Source organism: Phalaenopsis equestris, unplaced genomic scaffold (assembly GCF_001263595.1).
Source record: "Phalaenopsis equestris unplaced genomic scaffold, ASM126359v1 Scaffold000297, whole genome shotgun sequence".
Classification (NCBI taxonomy): Eukaryota; Viridiplantae; Streptophyta; class Magnoliopsida; order Asparagales; family Orchidaceae; genus Phalaenopsis; species Phalaenopsis equestris.
The window spans coordinates 3,440,416-3,454,193 of record NW_018164739.1 but is presented as its reverse complement, the minus strand read 5'-3'; the positions used below and the strand labels follow the sequence as shown (position 1 = coordinate 3,454,193).

The 13,778-nt window shown below is 37.1% G+C and overlaps 1 protein-coding gene across 4 annotated transcripts in view; it reads left to right on the top strand.

The window, feature by feature from the left end:
* LOC110025248 (coiled-coil domain-containing protein SCD2-like) overlaps positions 1–13,778 on the top strand; it is a 43,658-nt gene that overhangs the window by 21,473 nt on the left and 8,407 nt on the right. For all 4 annotated transcript variants that reach the window (XM_020725602.1, XM_020725607.1, XM_020725604.1 and 1 more), the window contains exons 8-10: positions 6,178–6,252; positions 6,360–6,470; positions 6,566–6,626. In XM_020725602.1, coding sequence (XP_020581261.1) covers positions 6,178–6,252; positions 6,360–6,470; positions 6,566–6,626 — 247 coding nt within the window. The remainder of the gene's footprint in view (positions 1–6,177; positions 6,253–6,359; positions 6,471–6,565; positions 6,627–13,778) is intronic.

Sequence of the window (13,778 nt, the reverse complement as noted above, 5' to 3'; positions counted from 1 at the left end):
GATTCTATACATTCGGGTGACCGAGTAGCTTTCGTGGATCCTCGAGAATAAATATAGCTAAGTCTAGTCCCATACGAGTGCTTGCGGTCCCCCTCATCCGAATTTTATTTCTTTGTTATATCGGAGCTTTGGGACAGAGCACTCGTGTTACTTTTTCTTTCTTTCGGGATTTCCCCGGGATTTTTGAGGGTTTTCTTTTACTTGAGTCTTTTTCGTTGATTTTCTCGAGTTTCTCCGCTTTTCCTCGGGTTTCCTGGACGACGTTTCTTTCGGACTTTGCTTTTTAAAATGCATTTAGGTTTGCTATACTTAAGGAACAACGGATCTCATGAGCGTACATGTTTGCTTTACATTTTAGAGCAATTAATTTTCCTGTTTCTACTTGCTACTGTTCTTCCTGTATAGCATGTCATATTATTTACAGCAATTAATTTTCCTGTTTCTACCTGCTACTTCCCTGTATAGCATGTTACACTTGTCCTGTTTCTAATTGCTACTATTCTCCCTGTATAGCGTGTTACACTTGTCCTATTTGTACTTTGTTTTGCCTATTTTGCCTACTACTGTTCCACGCGCATTATCTTGTTTGTTCCTGCGTTGCACACTTTATATTATATAACTTCAAACATGTTTCCTTTTTGTATAGGATGTTTAGAGGACTATAACATAAGATCATAGGGTCGTTTGATTTGACACTATAACTGGACACCCTAAAAAACTTAAACTCATCATGTCGGGGAGCTTGGAGCTAGCGCGGTGGGCAGCACGACCATCTTCAACAGCAGAACATGTCTTCCTCAGCAAAACCATCCCTTTTTCCTAGAAATTAAACAACAATCCATAAGTTTTCAAGGTTGTTTGCCTAGTGCAACACAAATCCTCCACCTTTTTTTTTTCTTAGGCATTCGTATAGCTCTGCCGTATGATTTAAGCCCTAAACTCGTTCTAGGTTCCGAGGTTGTCGTCCGATACGAGGTAAACCCTCATATCTTCTTGGCAATTTGTGTGACCCCGTCATCCGTCACGCAAATATAACACGCAAATATAAGTCTTAATTAAATAAAATTGACAGGATGAAACACTTTAATAATTTCTTTTCAAAATTGGAGCCAAACCATAAGATAGACTGAGAACCTACTGAAATTCTTCTCAGGATCTGTGGCTTCCCCTAGTTTCTCTTCATTTGGATTCCTTAACAATGTTCCAGATTTGAACTTTTTTCCCTTCATTTTTTCCCTTCCGATTTCGTTGTAAAGTCCTATCCTTTTGACCTCTTTGAAGACATTATCCCCTGATCTCTTTGAAGACATTCTTTGAAGACATTATTTCCTGATTTTTATCGAGTGTTTTCTTAGGTGACTTCGGTCATTTAAGATGTAATTAACTATAGGAGCTTGTCCTTATAGGAAGTTTTTCCGAACCCAACTTGAAATAAACCTATTTAATCATTTGTATTAAATAGGGGAACTTGTCGGCAAATAAAACGGTTTCGCAGACCCAAACGGATGTCATATGTTTTCCTAGTTTATTTGATTGAGTCTCATCCTCAAGTCTTGTGTTTATCCCTCAGGATAGATACAGGATTTGAGGTAGAGCGCTCTTTCATTTAAACTGTGAAAAATATGAGGTCAGTTTGATTTCATATTTTTTCTAAAATTACATATATATATATATACACGTAAATTAAAACGTCCTTTCGAAGCGGGCGATTAGATTTCAATTCCGGCTGCCGACAGCTTTTTACGGACGACCGCCCAAACAACCTCTCTTTCTCTTCTTTTTTGTGCCGACAGTGCCTGATGCTTAGATTTTCTCTACCTCTAGAGACAACTGCTCGCTTCTTGCTCGTTCAAGTGATAATGTTTTCCCATACATAGGAATAATACCTAGAAGTGGGCCTTCTATCCGTGAGTTCTTCTGCCCAACTAGCATCAGTGTAAATCTCTATCTCCTTGTTGTTTTGATTTCTTAAACATTAACCCTATGCTAGGTGCCTTTTTAAGAAACCTTAATATTTTCTAAAATATCTCTAAATATTCTTCATTCAGACTATTCATATGCTGACTCACAATGTCGACAAAGTGACGTTTGGACTAGTGTGTGATAGGTAGAAAAGCTTTGCCACTAATTTCTGACATCTTTCTTTTTACTAGGGTTGTAAACGAGCCAAGCGTGAGCGAGCTCAGGCTTGGCACGTGTTCGACTCGTTTGAAACAACTCGCGTTCGAAATCGGCTCGTGTTTGAAATCGACCCGTGAACAGTGTGTTCGTGTTCGACTTGATTTAAATATTCGTATTTGTGTTCGGCTCGTGTTCAACTTGAATTGACTTGTTAAAATTAAGTTGAAAAAAATATATGTAAAGTGTTGGATTCGAACCTGGATCAAATGTATGCAAAAGAAGACACTAACCACATTGCCACACGAGGTGTTACAATTTAAACTTAAATATAAATATATAAAATATATTATTATCAAAAGAATATATGTAATATATTATTATATAAATAATTATATAATATTTTTTTTTTATTTCGAGCTAAAACGAGCCGAACACGAGCGAATAAGAGTCGTTCGTGTTCGGCTTGTTTATTTAACAAACGAGCCGAACACGAGCTGTTAGCGAACAACGAGCTTTTTTGACAGCCCTACTTTTTACAATACAAGTGGGGCTACATTGCAGGTTTTAAGGTCGTGATGACTATAATGCAAGCGATGGGATGGTGAGGTGAGGTGAGGGATACGATTTGTTCGGGCTGTTGTGTTTCGGCAAGGAGATGGAGGTTGGATCGGGAAGAAGGAGATGATGCAGTTCGATAACAGGATGAGATAGAGACGGCTGTGGTTGCGGTAAGCTGGTGATTAGGGCCTGCGCAAGACTCAGGAAAATGATATGGGGATTTTTGCTTATGGGGAAGAATGCATAGAGGGAAAGAATATTAGGATTTTATTTTCTTTGGATAGAATAGGACAAAAAGGAGGCACATGTCTGGAGTTGTGAATTTATGTACAGGTAAGCTATTAAATTTTGAGGGGTTGTGAGTATAGTGGAATGTGTGTGTGTGTATATATATATATATATATATATATATATATATATATATATACACATAGTATGAAAAGCCCAAGGGTTTATTTTATTGAAATAGAAAAGATACATAAAAGTTGTATGAGAGGGCCCAATAGAGGCACCCTACCCATACGATACTAAGTACAATAATACCCAACAAAAAGATACAGAAAGTCTCAAAAAAAATTTAAAACGCGCAGAAAATAAATAGCTAGAAACGAGCCACTTTAGTCCTGCCTCTTATATAGATATGAAATTCCTCTCATCAATTTCCCCATTATTGCGCTCTAGAAAATGTATCATCAACCTTGTGTTTTTGTAAATTTTGCATTCGTTGTTTGTGTGAGGACCCGCCAAGCATTTTTTATATTTTAGGCTTGTTGACATATCATTTTGTGACTCAATGACGATCAGAGTAGTCTAAACTCAATGCTTGCATCATCACATTCATTGCTCGTCACCTCTATTGGATAACCCTTTGTAGATATTTTTAGTGTGAACATCGAGTTATGAAAATTATTTGTTGGTCAACATTCCATGGAAAAAATTAACGTTGCACCTCAAATTTCCAATCTTCATCAGAAGAAATCACTGAAATGTTTGGCATTCATGAGAAACATAGCGCATGAATGACATGCAAGTCATCCCTTTTTGAAGTGTATATATTCATTAGAGTGCAAACAACCTTAAGCAACAAGGTAGTATCTTTAACAATGTTGAAATTATAGTTGTTCCATTATGTGCGCTATCGTAACTAATTTTATTTCAGTAATTTTAGAAGTTAATCTAGTCAAAGGCTAACTTCACTATAGTTGATCCATGGATGAGAAACTAGCTCATGTAGGTTCCTATGATAAAAACTACCCTATTCTATTATCCAATCGTTTTTTAGAGTAACAAAAAAGATGCACTTTTAGAAACTGCCAAATTTATTCACCAGTTGAGTTTGATGCTCCGTCATTACTTTATTTGCTTACCATCCCCCACCCCCATGAATTTGGAGAAGTCTGTGCTCACATTTTCTTTGTACAATTTTCCTCAGTAGTGACATTCAACCTCTCTCTCTCTATCTCTCTCCCTTTTTTCATTTATGCCCACTGTGTGTCTTTTAGTTTGATTGTGCTTCTGTAAAATTGATCCATATCAGAAGTCTTCCTCTTCGTCTTTTTCCTGGATTCATCAAACAAACAAGCCTCGGCATTATTCAAAATGATTTATTTATTTATTTATCATATAATAGTGTCATAAGGTGCTCAAACAATGAACGTATGGAATGCATAAAAAATGACACTTCCTTCAATTTTTGCATATATGTTAGGTTTAACTTTTCTTAAAGATATTGTGATATCAAGGAATTGGATATATTATTTTAATACAGAAGTCAAACAGTTGCTGTCTAATACTGTCGATTGTTAACTTGGTCTTATTAAGGGTTTCAAATCTAATTTGTAAATCTTTTGCGATCTTCTGAAAAGCGACACTGCAAAGAATTTCTATCTTTTGTAGACGATCCGTAAAACTGAAAAATATAGATCTATATGATTTTATTCTTTTCTTTATTTACATCAAGAAAAATTCTTCCTTCCAAAGGCTTTAGAAGAACCACTTTTAACAAAGATTCTTCCACATGTTGCCCTTCTAATGCTAAGTAATTGTTAGCATCGATTTTAGCACGCTGCTGGAACACAGGTGAGGATGAGTTACTCTATGGGCTTTCCTGATCTACTTGATTGGGGCTTACAAACAAAATATTTAAAATAAATCTTTATTTAGCTCAAAAGAGCTGTTTAAGAACACATTTAAGCCTGTGATTGATTTAATATCCCCACTCACAACAACAAAAGAGGATAAGAAATATCTCTGATTCTGGGTAATGATCCCATCAAGCTGCATTCATAGGGCGTGGGGGTGATTATCCATTAGCAATCCCAAACATGAACCAAATTCCATTGAAATGGACGGCATTGATTGAGCTTACCAAAATGATCCATTCGCTCTCCCCAATTTTTTTCTTCTTTCTATTTGCTCCTTTTTTCTCAATCATTGCAGCCGGCATTAGAGAAGATGAAGAGGGAAACGAGATATCCAATTAAATACTCATGCAAATCCATTGTTGGTGACTTTTTAAAAGCAGTTTGTTGTTTCTGAGATTTGATTTTAATCGAGCTACATCATATTAATAATTAGGTAAATTTACATACATACTGCTCAATTCTTATGGATTTACATATCTAACACAAAATTTGATATTTACGTTTATAGCACCTTGGTGTTATAAACCTATGCATAAAAAGATGGATTTGACTTCTAAAAGATTAGTAAAAGTGGTATTTTTTATGTGATTTTAAAGATTTGAGTGTTATGAATGTAAATATCATTGTTTAGGTGTTAGATATGTAAATACATAAGAATTGTATTGTGTGTGTGTGAATTCCCCTAACAATTAATGTCTTACAGATACGGAAAGGACTTGGTATTCACCTTGGTTTCACAGATTGCTAGTGATTTTGAAAATGACCCTTACGGTTGAAGATGAGTGTTTGAGCTGACGAACAAAAACATGGTTCTTATTTTGGGTTGTTTAATTTGAGTCAAGCTCTCTCTAGATCTAGTATAATGAATACATCCAGATAACATTTGCATCCCAACATGCTCTATCACACTTTCTATCATTTAAAAATAATAGTTTTTTTTATTTTTTTCTCATAGAAAGACAATTTCAATTTTATATTCTCCAATTAAACAGTGTCAACTTCTATATCAAACCATGAAAAAATACTTCCATATAATTTGTGGTTTGGCGCTCACCATTGCCAAAAAAAAGAAAGAAGAAAGAAAGAAAAAGAAAAAGTAAACAGAAATTGGGATCATTCTAATGCAAGCATTAAAAGTTTTTGGAAATGTGAGCGCATGAACATTATTTTTGCTGGAAAATATAATTCGAATTTGTACTAGCAGTTCAGAGTCAATCTTCTAAAATAAACTTTGGCTTGTACATTGGTCTAACTCTTGTATTGTGGTATTTGATGAAAATTGAGTTTCTTTTTTGAACTGTGTAAGTTTCATTTTTGGGAGAAAAACTTATTTTTGAAGATCACGTTGTTTCAGGCTGCTCTTAAAGCTGCCAGAGAGACAAAGGATGGGAGGGACGAGGAAATAGCATCTCTACGACAAGAAGTAGAGGTAATTATTTTTCTTTTCTTCTAAGCCTTTATAAATATTAAAATTTATTAGTTCTACAAACGTAGCTTGTTGCAATTGTTGAGCCAGGCCTTTCTTTTTTGTACCAGGGTGCAAGGGAGGAAGTTTCTTCTGCTTTGGAGCAGTTGAGAGAAACTGAGACTGAAGCTAAAGCTCTTCGCTCAATGACACAAAGAATGATATTGACAGAGGAAGAGATGGTTTGCACATGAGCACCAGCTAATGGTTGAATCTGTTGTCTTTTTATTTATTAGTGTTCTGAAAATTTATTTTGGGATTGTGTTTAAAACCTTAGGAAGAGGTTGTTCTTAAGAGATGTTGGCTTGCTCGTTATTGGGGTTTGGCTGTCCAGTATGGTAAGAACTTTCCAGCATTATTTCTTATAATTTTGTTATTCTTTTGTTATGTCAATGATGAATGTTCGATTTTTAACCTATTATAATCTATTATAATTTTATTTGTGAGTTCATCTCTTTCTCTCTCTATCTGCACGCGCGCACACATTGAAAGAAAAAAGAAATAAATCTAATGCAATTTTTTACATTTTTCTATGCATGTTCAGTCATCATGAATAAAGAGTTGGCGCATGAAACTTGATATTATCATATTATGGTATTCTTGCCATTATATTGTAAAATAGCATTATTTAAAATTTGAGTTTATTCGAATGGCTTACTGAACTAATGATTCCTAAAGTCCTGTTGTCTTTAATTTTTTTTATGGTGAATCTCACTTTTTGAAGGCTTATCCACCCATAAGATAGCGAGAGATTTTATGCTTTGTACTTCTAGTGTTCGGTGGAAAAATGAAAGTAGATGAGGACTTGGGGGATAAATTTATATTGTTTTTGTAACAACCCGAACTTTCATGGCACCTTGATGTTTAAGAGTTGAACTTCATTCTAGTCAAGGGGCTTCACAATTTTCTTGTTCACATAATACTAAGAAGGTTTTTAATGTTTTCTTTAGATTATCAAGTGGTGGCAAATTGATCTGACTTTGTGACATGGAGCAGAGAGGGGGTCCCAAGGGTCGGTCTGTCCTCTCTCTAGGGCTTGGGTTGCCCCCAACTCCTAATAGCCGCAAGTGTGTTTTTCGTTTGTTTATTTTTATGAGAATTAGGTCATTTGTTGATTATAAGTAGTCTTTTATTGTATTAAGGGTTTTTTTGTTCATTTGAGTTTTTGTGAGGGTATGTGCTCCCGTTGTGGTTCCTAAATCGGGACGAGTCTATATCCATGGCATTGCGTGGTGAAATTGTATCCCTCCATTGTTGGCGGTGACAACCCCGTTCTCCTTTCGTCTATTCTTCAAGTGCTGAGTTTTGTATCCCAGTCAGTTGCGAGAGTAGTAAATTCTTATATCTTGTATCTTTATTTGATCAGTGCATCTCGTCTTTGTTCAGGTTATTTTTTTTTTCCTATCTCAAATTGCTTTCTTGGTTGTTCTTGTTGAATCTTACCCTGTTTTTCACTGCAGTTTTCCAATTTGATTCCCTTCTTGCTCGTTGCCACTGCCTCGCACAGCCATCCCATTTTGCCCTGCAGTCCGTTGCTTCGCCTCCTTCGCTGCCACCATCTTCCTCCACTGCTGCAGCCACCCGAGACAACAATCTTTTCCATTAATCCTGCAGTCTATCCACCCACCACCAGCTTCAATCAATCCAGCCTGCTGCCTCGTGGCCGCGGCCTCTTTCCCCTTGCTGACTTCATCCGAAAAATAACAAACCTGCTGTCTTCCTACTGTCGCCTGGCTGTTCCAGCCTTTCCCATTGAACCTCATAGTTCTGCTTGCTACCTCACTTGCGATCCCAGTCTCCCCAACTGATATTTTCATCCCCTTTCATTACATTGCCACTATTTCCCCGTAGTCCCGCAGCTTCCCTACCTTGCCGCCACTTTTTCGACCACCTAGCCGACCTCTACCACTCCCCCTAATGTGCGTTTGTGTCTTTTTTTTTTTGTTTTAATTTTCCTTCAAATATGTTTAGTTGTAACCACATTTATTTTTAATAATAACATTTTCTTTTTCTATTGTGATTTGGGTTAACTCTGGTATCAGGATGGTTGTAAAATATTTTCTAAAATTAAATATTAGTTTTGTGACTTCTGTCCAGTGAAGTGCATAAGCCTGAAATGTTTTTTTTTTTTAAATTATGCTCTAATTAATTTACTTTGTGCCAAGCGACGCATATTGCTTCAGATTATTATGAATTACTTTAGTTAGATTTGCTGCAGATTGCCTTTGTATTGCCGCTACTACTGTCATCTCTAAATCCACTTTTGTTTTCAGGAGTATGCTGTTCGAAGCCTAACCTTCCAATTATCTCTATTTTGTCGAATTCTTTCTCTAATATTCCTTTCTTTATATAATCGGTTTTCCGTCAGATGATGATGCTTTCATTACATGATCACTTTTCCATCAAATGATCTGACAATAGTTGCAATATAAATCACCCTTTTGAGCCCAGGAAAGTTTAAATTTATGCAGGCTAACCAAAAGAAGTCAAAAGGGCCATAATGAAGTTGAATCCGACCAATTTTCAACCTCTTTCAGTATCATTTTGAATTGATTTCTTTTATTAGGTAGAATTATGTATTATGAATGAATAAGTTTAGTTTTTAGATGTAATTTGGCTTAGTTACAAGATAGGGGATTAAATTTGATTTAAATTCTAGGCCTTTTGTATGCAACCTTATTTCTATTTGTAGAGATTGTTGACATATAATTTTATTTATTTCAGAAGAAAGAAATAAACCAAAAAACTTAGTATTTCATTCAACATATGTGTTTAAATAGATGTTACAACGTTTAACAAATAAACCGAATAAAATCCTCTTATTACACATAACTCTCAACCTCCCCCCTCAAGATGGGTAAAAGATATTTACTAAGCCCATCTTGTCACATAATCTAACTCCACAGAACTAAGTTCTTTAGTGAGGCGACCACCCACCTAGTCTCTACTGGCTCCATGCCTTTGTTTCAACAATTCATTATTCAACTTCTCTTTGATGAAGAACCTATCAATCTCCACATGTTTACTTCTATCGTGTTGCACCTGGTTGCTAGCAATGTTGATTGCCGACTTGTTGTCACACCGTAACTTCATTTGAGTTCCCTGATCCACTTTGAGGTTAACCAACAAGGCTTTTAGCTACTTCATCTCTGTAACTCCTAATGCCATGACCCTGTATTCTGCCTCTATTTTTGATCTTGTTACAACTGACCGCTTCTTGCTCTTCCATGAGATCAAGTTGTCACCTACAAACATGCAGTATCCTGATGTGGATTGTCCGCCATTAGCACAACATTCCCAGTCAAAATCTCAAAAGCCCTCAATATCAACATGTCAATTCTTCCTGAATATCAACTCTTTCCATGGTGCACGCTTCAAATACCTTAGAACTGATACATTGCATTCATATGACCCTTCCTTGGATCATGCATGTAGCAGCTCACCACATTTACTGCAAAAGAAATATCGGGTCGAGCGTGTCACAGATAGATCAGGCAGCCCACCAGCCTTTGGTATCTGTCATGGTTAACTGATTCACCTGTTTCTGTACTGAGCTTGACCTTCTGATCAATTGCAGAGATTGCATGTTTGCACCTCCGCATACCTGTCTTCGTGAGAAGATACAATACATACTTTCTCTGGGATAGGACTATCTCCTCAGGTCCATGGGTCACTTCAATCCCAAGAAAGTGTCTAAGCTGTCCCAAATACTTTATCTCAAATTGCTTCCCCAATCTTTCCTTCAATTAAGCAATCTTTGTCTCATCATCACCAATGATAATTTTGTCATCCAATACACAACATTATGGTACCGCGACCTTCTTGTAGCTGAAAGAATATCATGTGGTTGCATTGATTTGCATGATATCCCCTACCAACCATCGCCATTCTAAACTTTTTAAATCAAGCTTGAGGAGATTACTTTAAGTCATACAGTGACTTCCTGAGCCTACACACCTTGTCTACTGTTGGTATGTATTGAATTCTGGTGGCATCTCCATATATACCTCCTCCAGTAGCTTCCCATGAAGGAAAACATTCTTCACATCCAATTGGAGTCTTCATCCACCATTCACTGTCACAGAAGTCGGTGTCCTTACTGTGCTTTTCTTTGCTACTGGTGCAAAGATTTTATCATAATCAATGTCATACATCTGACTGTACCCTTTTGCCTCTAGTCGTGCTTTGTACCTCTCCACCTTCCCTTTTGGAGTTTGCTTTACCGTAAAGATCTATTTGCATCCAACCATCTTCTTCCCTTTTTTTAGTGGTACAATCTCCAATGTTTGGTTTTTAGTAGGAGTTCTAAGCTTTTTATGCATCGTTGCTTTCCACTTGGGATCCTCTTTAGCAACCTGACAATGCTTGGCATAGAGATAATGTAATGAGGCAGTGAATGTTTCATGCAAATATGAGATGTTAGAATAAGAAATAAAGTTCACAATGTCAAGTTCCCACCCAAAATGATCAAGAGGATGTCCCGCATTACTGTGGGAGGTCCGCCTTAACGTTGGGGGGCAGAGGGGTAGTAGTGGACGGAGGAGAAATAATATCACCTGAGAGTTTTGAACTAAAGATGGATGTTGCAGGTGTCTCAAGAGTTGGAAATAACCAGGTCAAGACTCTGTACCCTCAGTTTTCTTCTTCCTTCGTCGACACATCCTTAGCTCACCTTCAACTTGAATCCCTCCACCTCTGGGTCTCATCGATTTCCATCTCCTTAGTTCATTCATTCCGCATCATATGACATGACATTGCTCCCACTTACGTTACTCCATCACCACTACTACTCACACTCTCTTGTTTCATATCTCTAGTGTTTGTTGAGTCTCTGAAGGGTGAATTCACCTCAAGAGTGTAGTATGATTCAAACTCGCATTTACACTCACAAAGAGTCTTTTCAACCAAACTCCGACAGACATAACTCTTCTTGAGTAGCAGAATAACTCACAAACACATATTTCACAGTTTTGGGATCCAACTTCTCTACAGATAACCTGTTGTTTTTCACAAAGCATACTAATCCAAATTCCTTCAAGAGAAGGATCCCACTATTGTTTTTTTTAACAGTTGACAATGAGACTTCCGCTCTAGCATTCTTGAAGGTATCTTGTTAATCAATTGAGTGTTTATTAACACGGCTAACCCCCATAAGTGTTGTGGGACATTCATTGTCATCATCATGCTTCGGGCTACATCTAGAAGATGTTAATTCTTCATCTCTGCTGCTCCATTAAGTGTATGGGTATATTGTTTGGTGTTGTATCCCTTGAGTTGACAGATAGTCCCCAAATGTTTTGTTGATATATTTCGTCACATTATCAGATCTCAGTGCTTCACAACCGCAACATATTGGAGGAGGAATAATATCACTTGAGAGTTTTAAATTAAAGGTGAATGTTGCAGGTGTCTCAAGAGTTGGAAATGATCGAGCAAGGGACTTGTTAGCACTGAAGACTCTGTTCCCTCTGTTTGCTTCGTTCTCCGTGTGCACACCCTTACCTCACCTTCAACATGAATCCCTCCACCTCTGGGGTCAGTCTCATTGATTTCCATCTTCTTAGTTAATTCATTCTACATCAAAGGACATGACATTGCTCCCACTTGCATTACTCCATCACCACTATTATTCACTCTATTGCCTCATATTTGCAGTGTCTGTTGAGTCTCTGAAGGGCGAATTCATCTCCAGAGTGTAGTATGACTCAAACTCTCTGAATGACACAACCACACTCATAAAGAGTCTTTTCAATCAAACTCCAACAGACATAACTCTTTTGAGTAGCAGAATAACTCACATTTCAATGTTTTGGGATCCAACTTCCCTTCAGATAACCTGTTGTCTTTCTCAAAGCATACACATCCAAATTTCTTCAAGGGAAGGATCCCACTATTGTTTTTTTTTCAACAATTAACAATGAAACTTTCGCTCTAGCACTCTTGAAAGTATCCTGTTAATCAATTTAGCGGTTATCAACATGGCTAACTCCTATAAGTGTTGTGGGATAGTCATTGTCATCATCATGCTTAGGACTATCTCTAAAAGATGTTGATTCTTCCTCTCTGCTGCTCCATTTTGTACTATTGTGTATGAGTGTATGGTTTGGTGTTATATACCTTGAGCTGACAGATAGTCCCAAAATGCTTTGTTGATATATTTTGTCCCATTATCAGATCTAAGTTCTTCACAACTGCACCAAATTGGACCTGAATTGCCTTATGAAAATCTTTAAAGCAAGCAAACACCTCATTCTTTTGTTTCATCAAGCATGTCTAGGTAACACGAGAAAAAAACATTCAATAAATGTACTATAATAACGATAATTATTCATAGAATTAGTAGGACAAGATTTCTATAGATTAGAATGTATCAAATCAAACACACAAGAGCTTCTATTGACATAATTGACATAAGAGCTCCTAGTGAGCTTGCTAAACTTACAAACATCTCACACCAATTTTTCTTTATTTGCCTTTTCATACATATATGGATACAACCAACTCAGTAAACTAAGACTAGAGTGTCTCATACGTTTGTGATGTAGCAGTAACACATCATCGACTTCCTCCCAGATTCTTCTACAACAACACTTTCCATCATGGATGCCAAAACTGAGTACATCCCATCTCGGTTCAAGTACCAGAGTCTGCTATGCCACGTTTTAGTCCCAAGTGTCTGACCTGTCCCTTTCTCTTTGAAAATCACCTGATGAATATCAAAAGAAGCAGTGCATTTTAACTGACGAATAATGACACTAATGGATAAGAGGTTTATTGAAAAAGAAGGAGCATGCAAAACTTTGAACAAAGTCATATGATTGGTTCATATCACTATATCATTGCCAATTATAGGCAGCGTTGTACTATCAACTGTTTGTATACTCTTTGGTACTGTTAGATGAGTATATGAAGAGAACTCTCTAGCAGTAACAATCTTTTGATAAGAAACATCAGAATCTATGATCCATTCTGATGATTATGTAATGAAAATAGAGGCAAGAGCAAGTGTGTCATCAATACTTTTGCTGAAATGAGCATAAGTAGCATTGTTACCTCTTGATGTCGTTGTATTTGAAACATCTTCAACTCCATCTTTTGCTGCTTTTTGTTTTCTCTTCAACAGCTCCAGACACTCATAAGCCTCACCAGTAAAGATCACACTGTCTCTTCCTTGTTCTTTGCTACCATCAGATTTGCCCGGTAACCCCATTTTTCACATTTGCAACCCCAACGTCCCCGACCATGACCTCCACCTTTTTTGCCTCCATCCGTCTCTCTCTTCTTTGGTGGCTTAGGACAGCCCTGCTCAGATGACTAACTTCATCACAGTTGTAGCACTTGGGAGTCTCTTTCTAGACACCTAGCATATCTGGGCTCATAGCGGCTAATGTTCATCGTGCACCCAAAAAATTACTCGGCTCAGAGTGTAGCTTTATGCGATTTTCCTCCTGTACCATCGCAGCTATAACCTCACCTAGTGTAGTAATTGT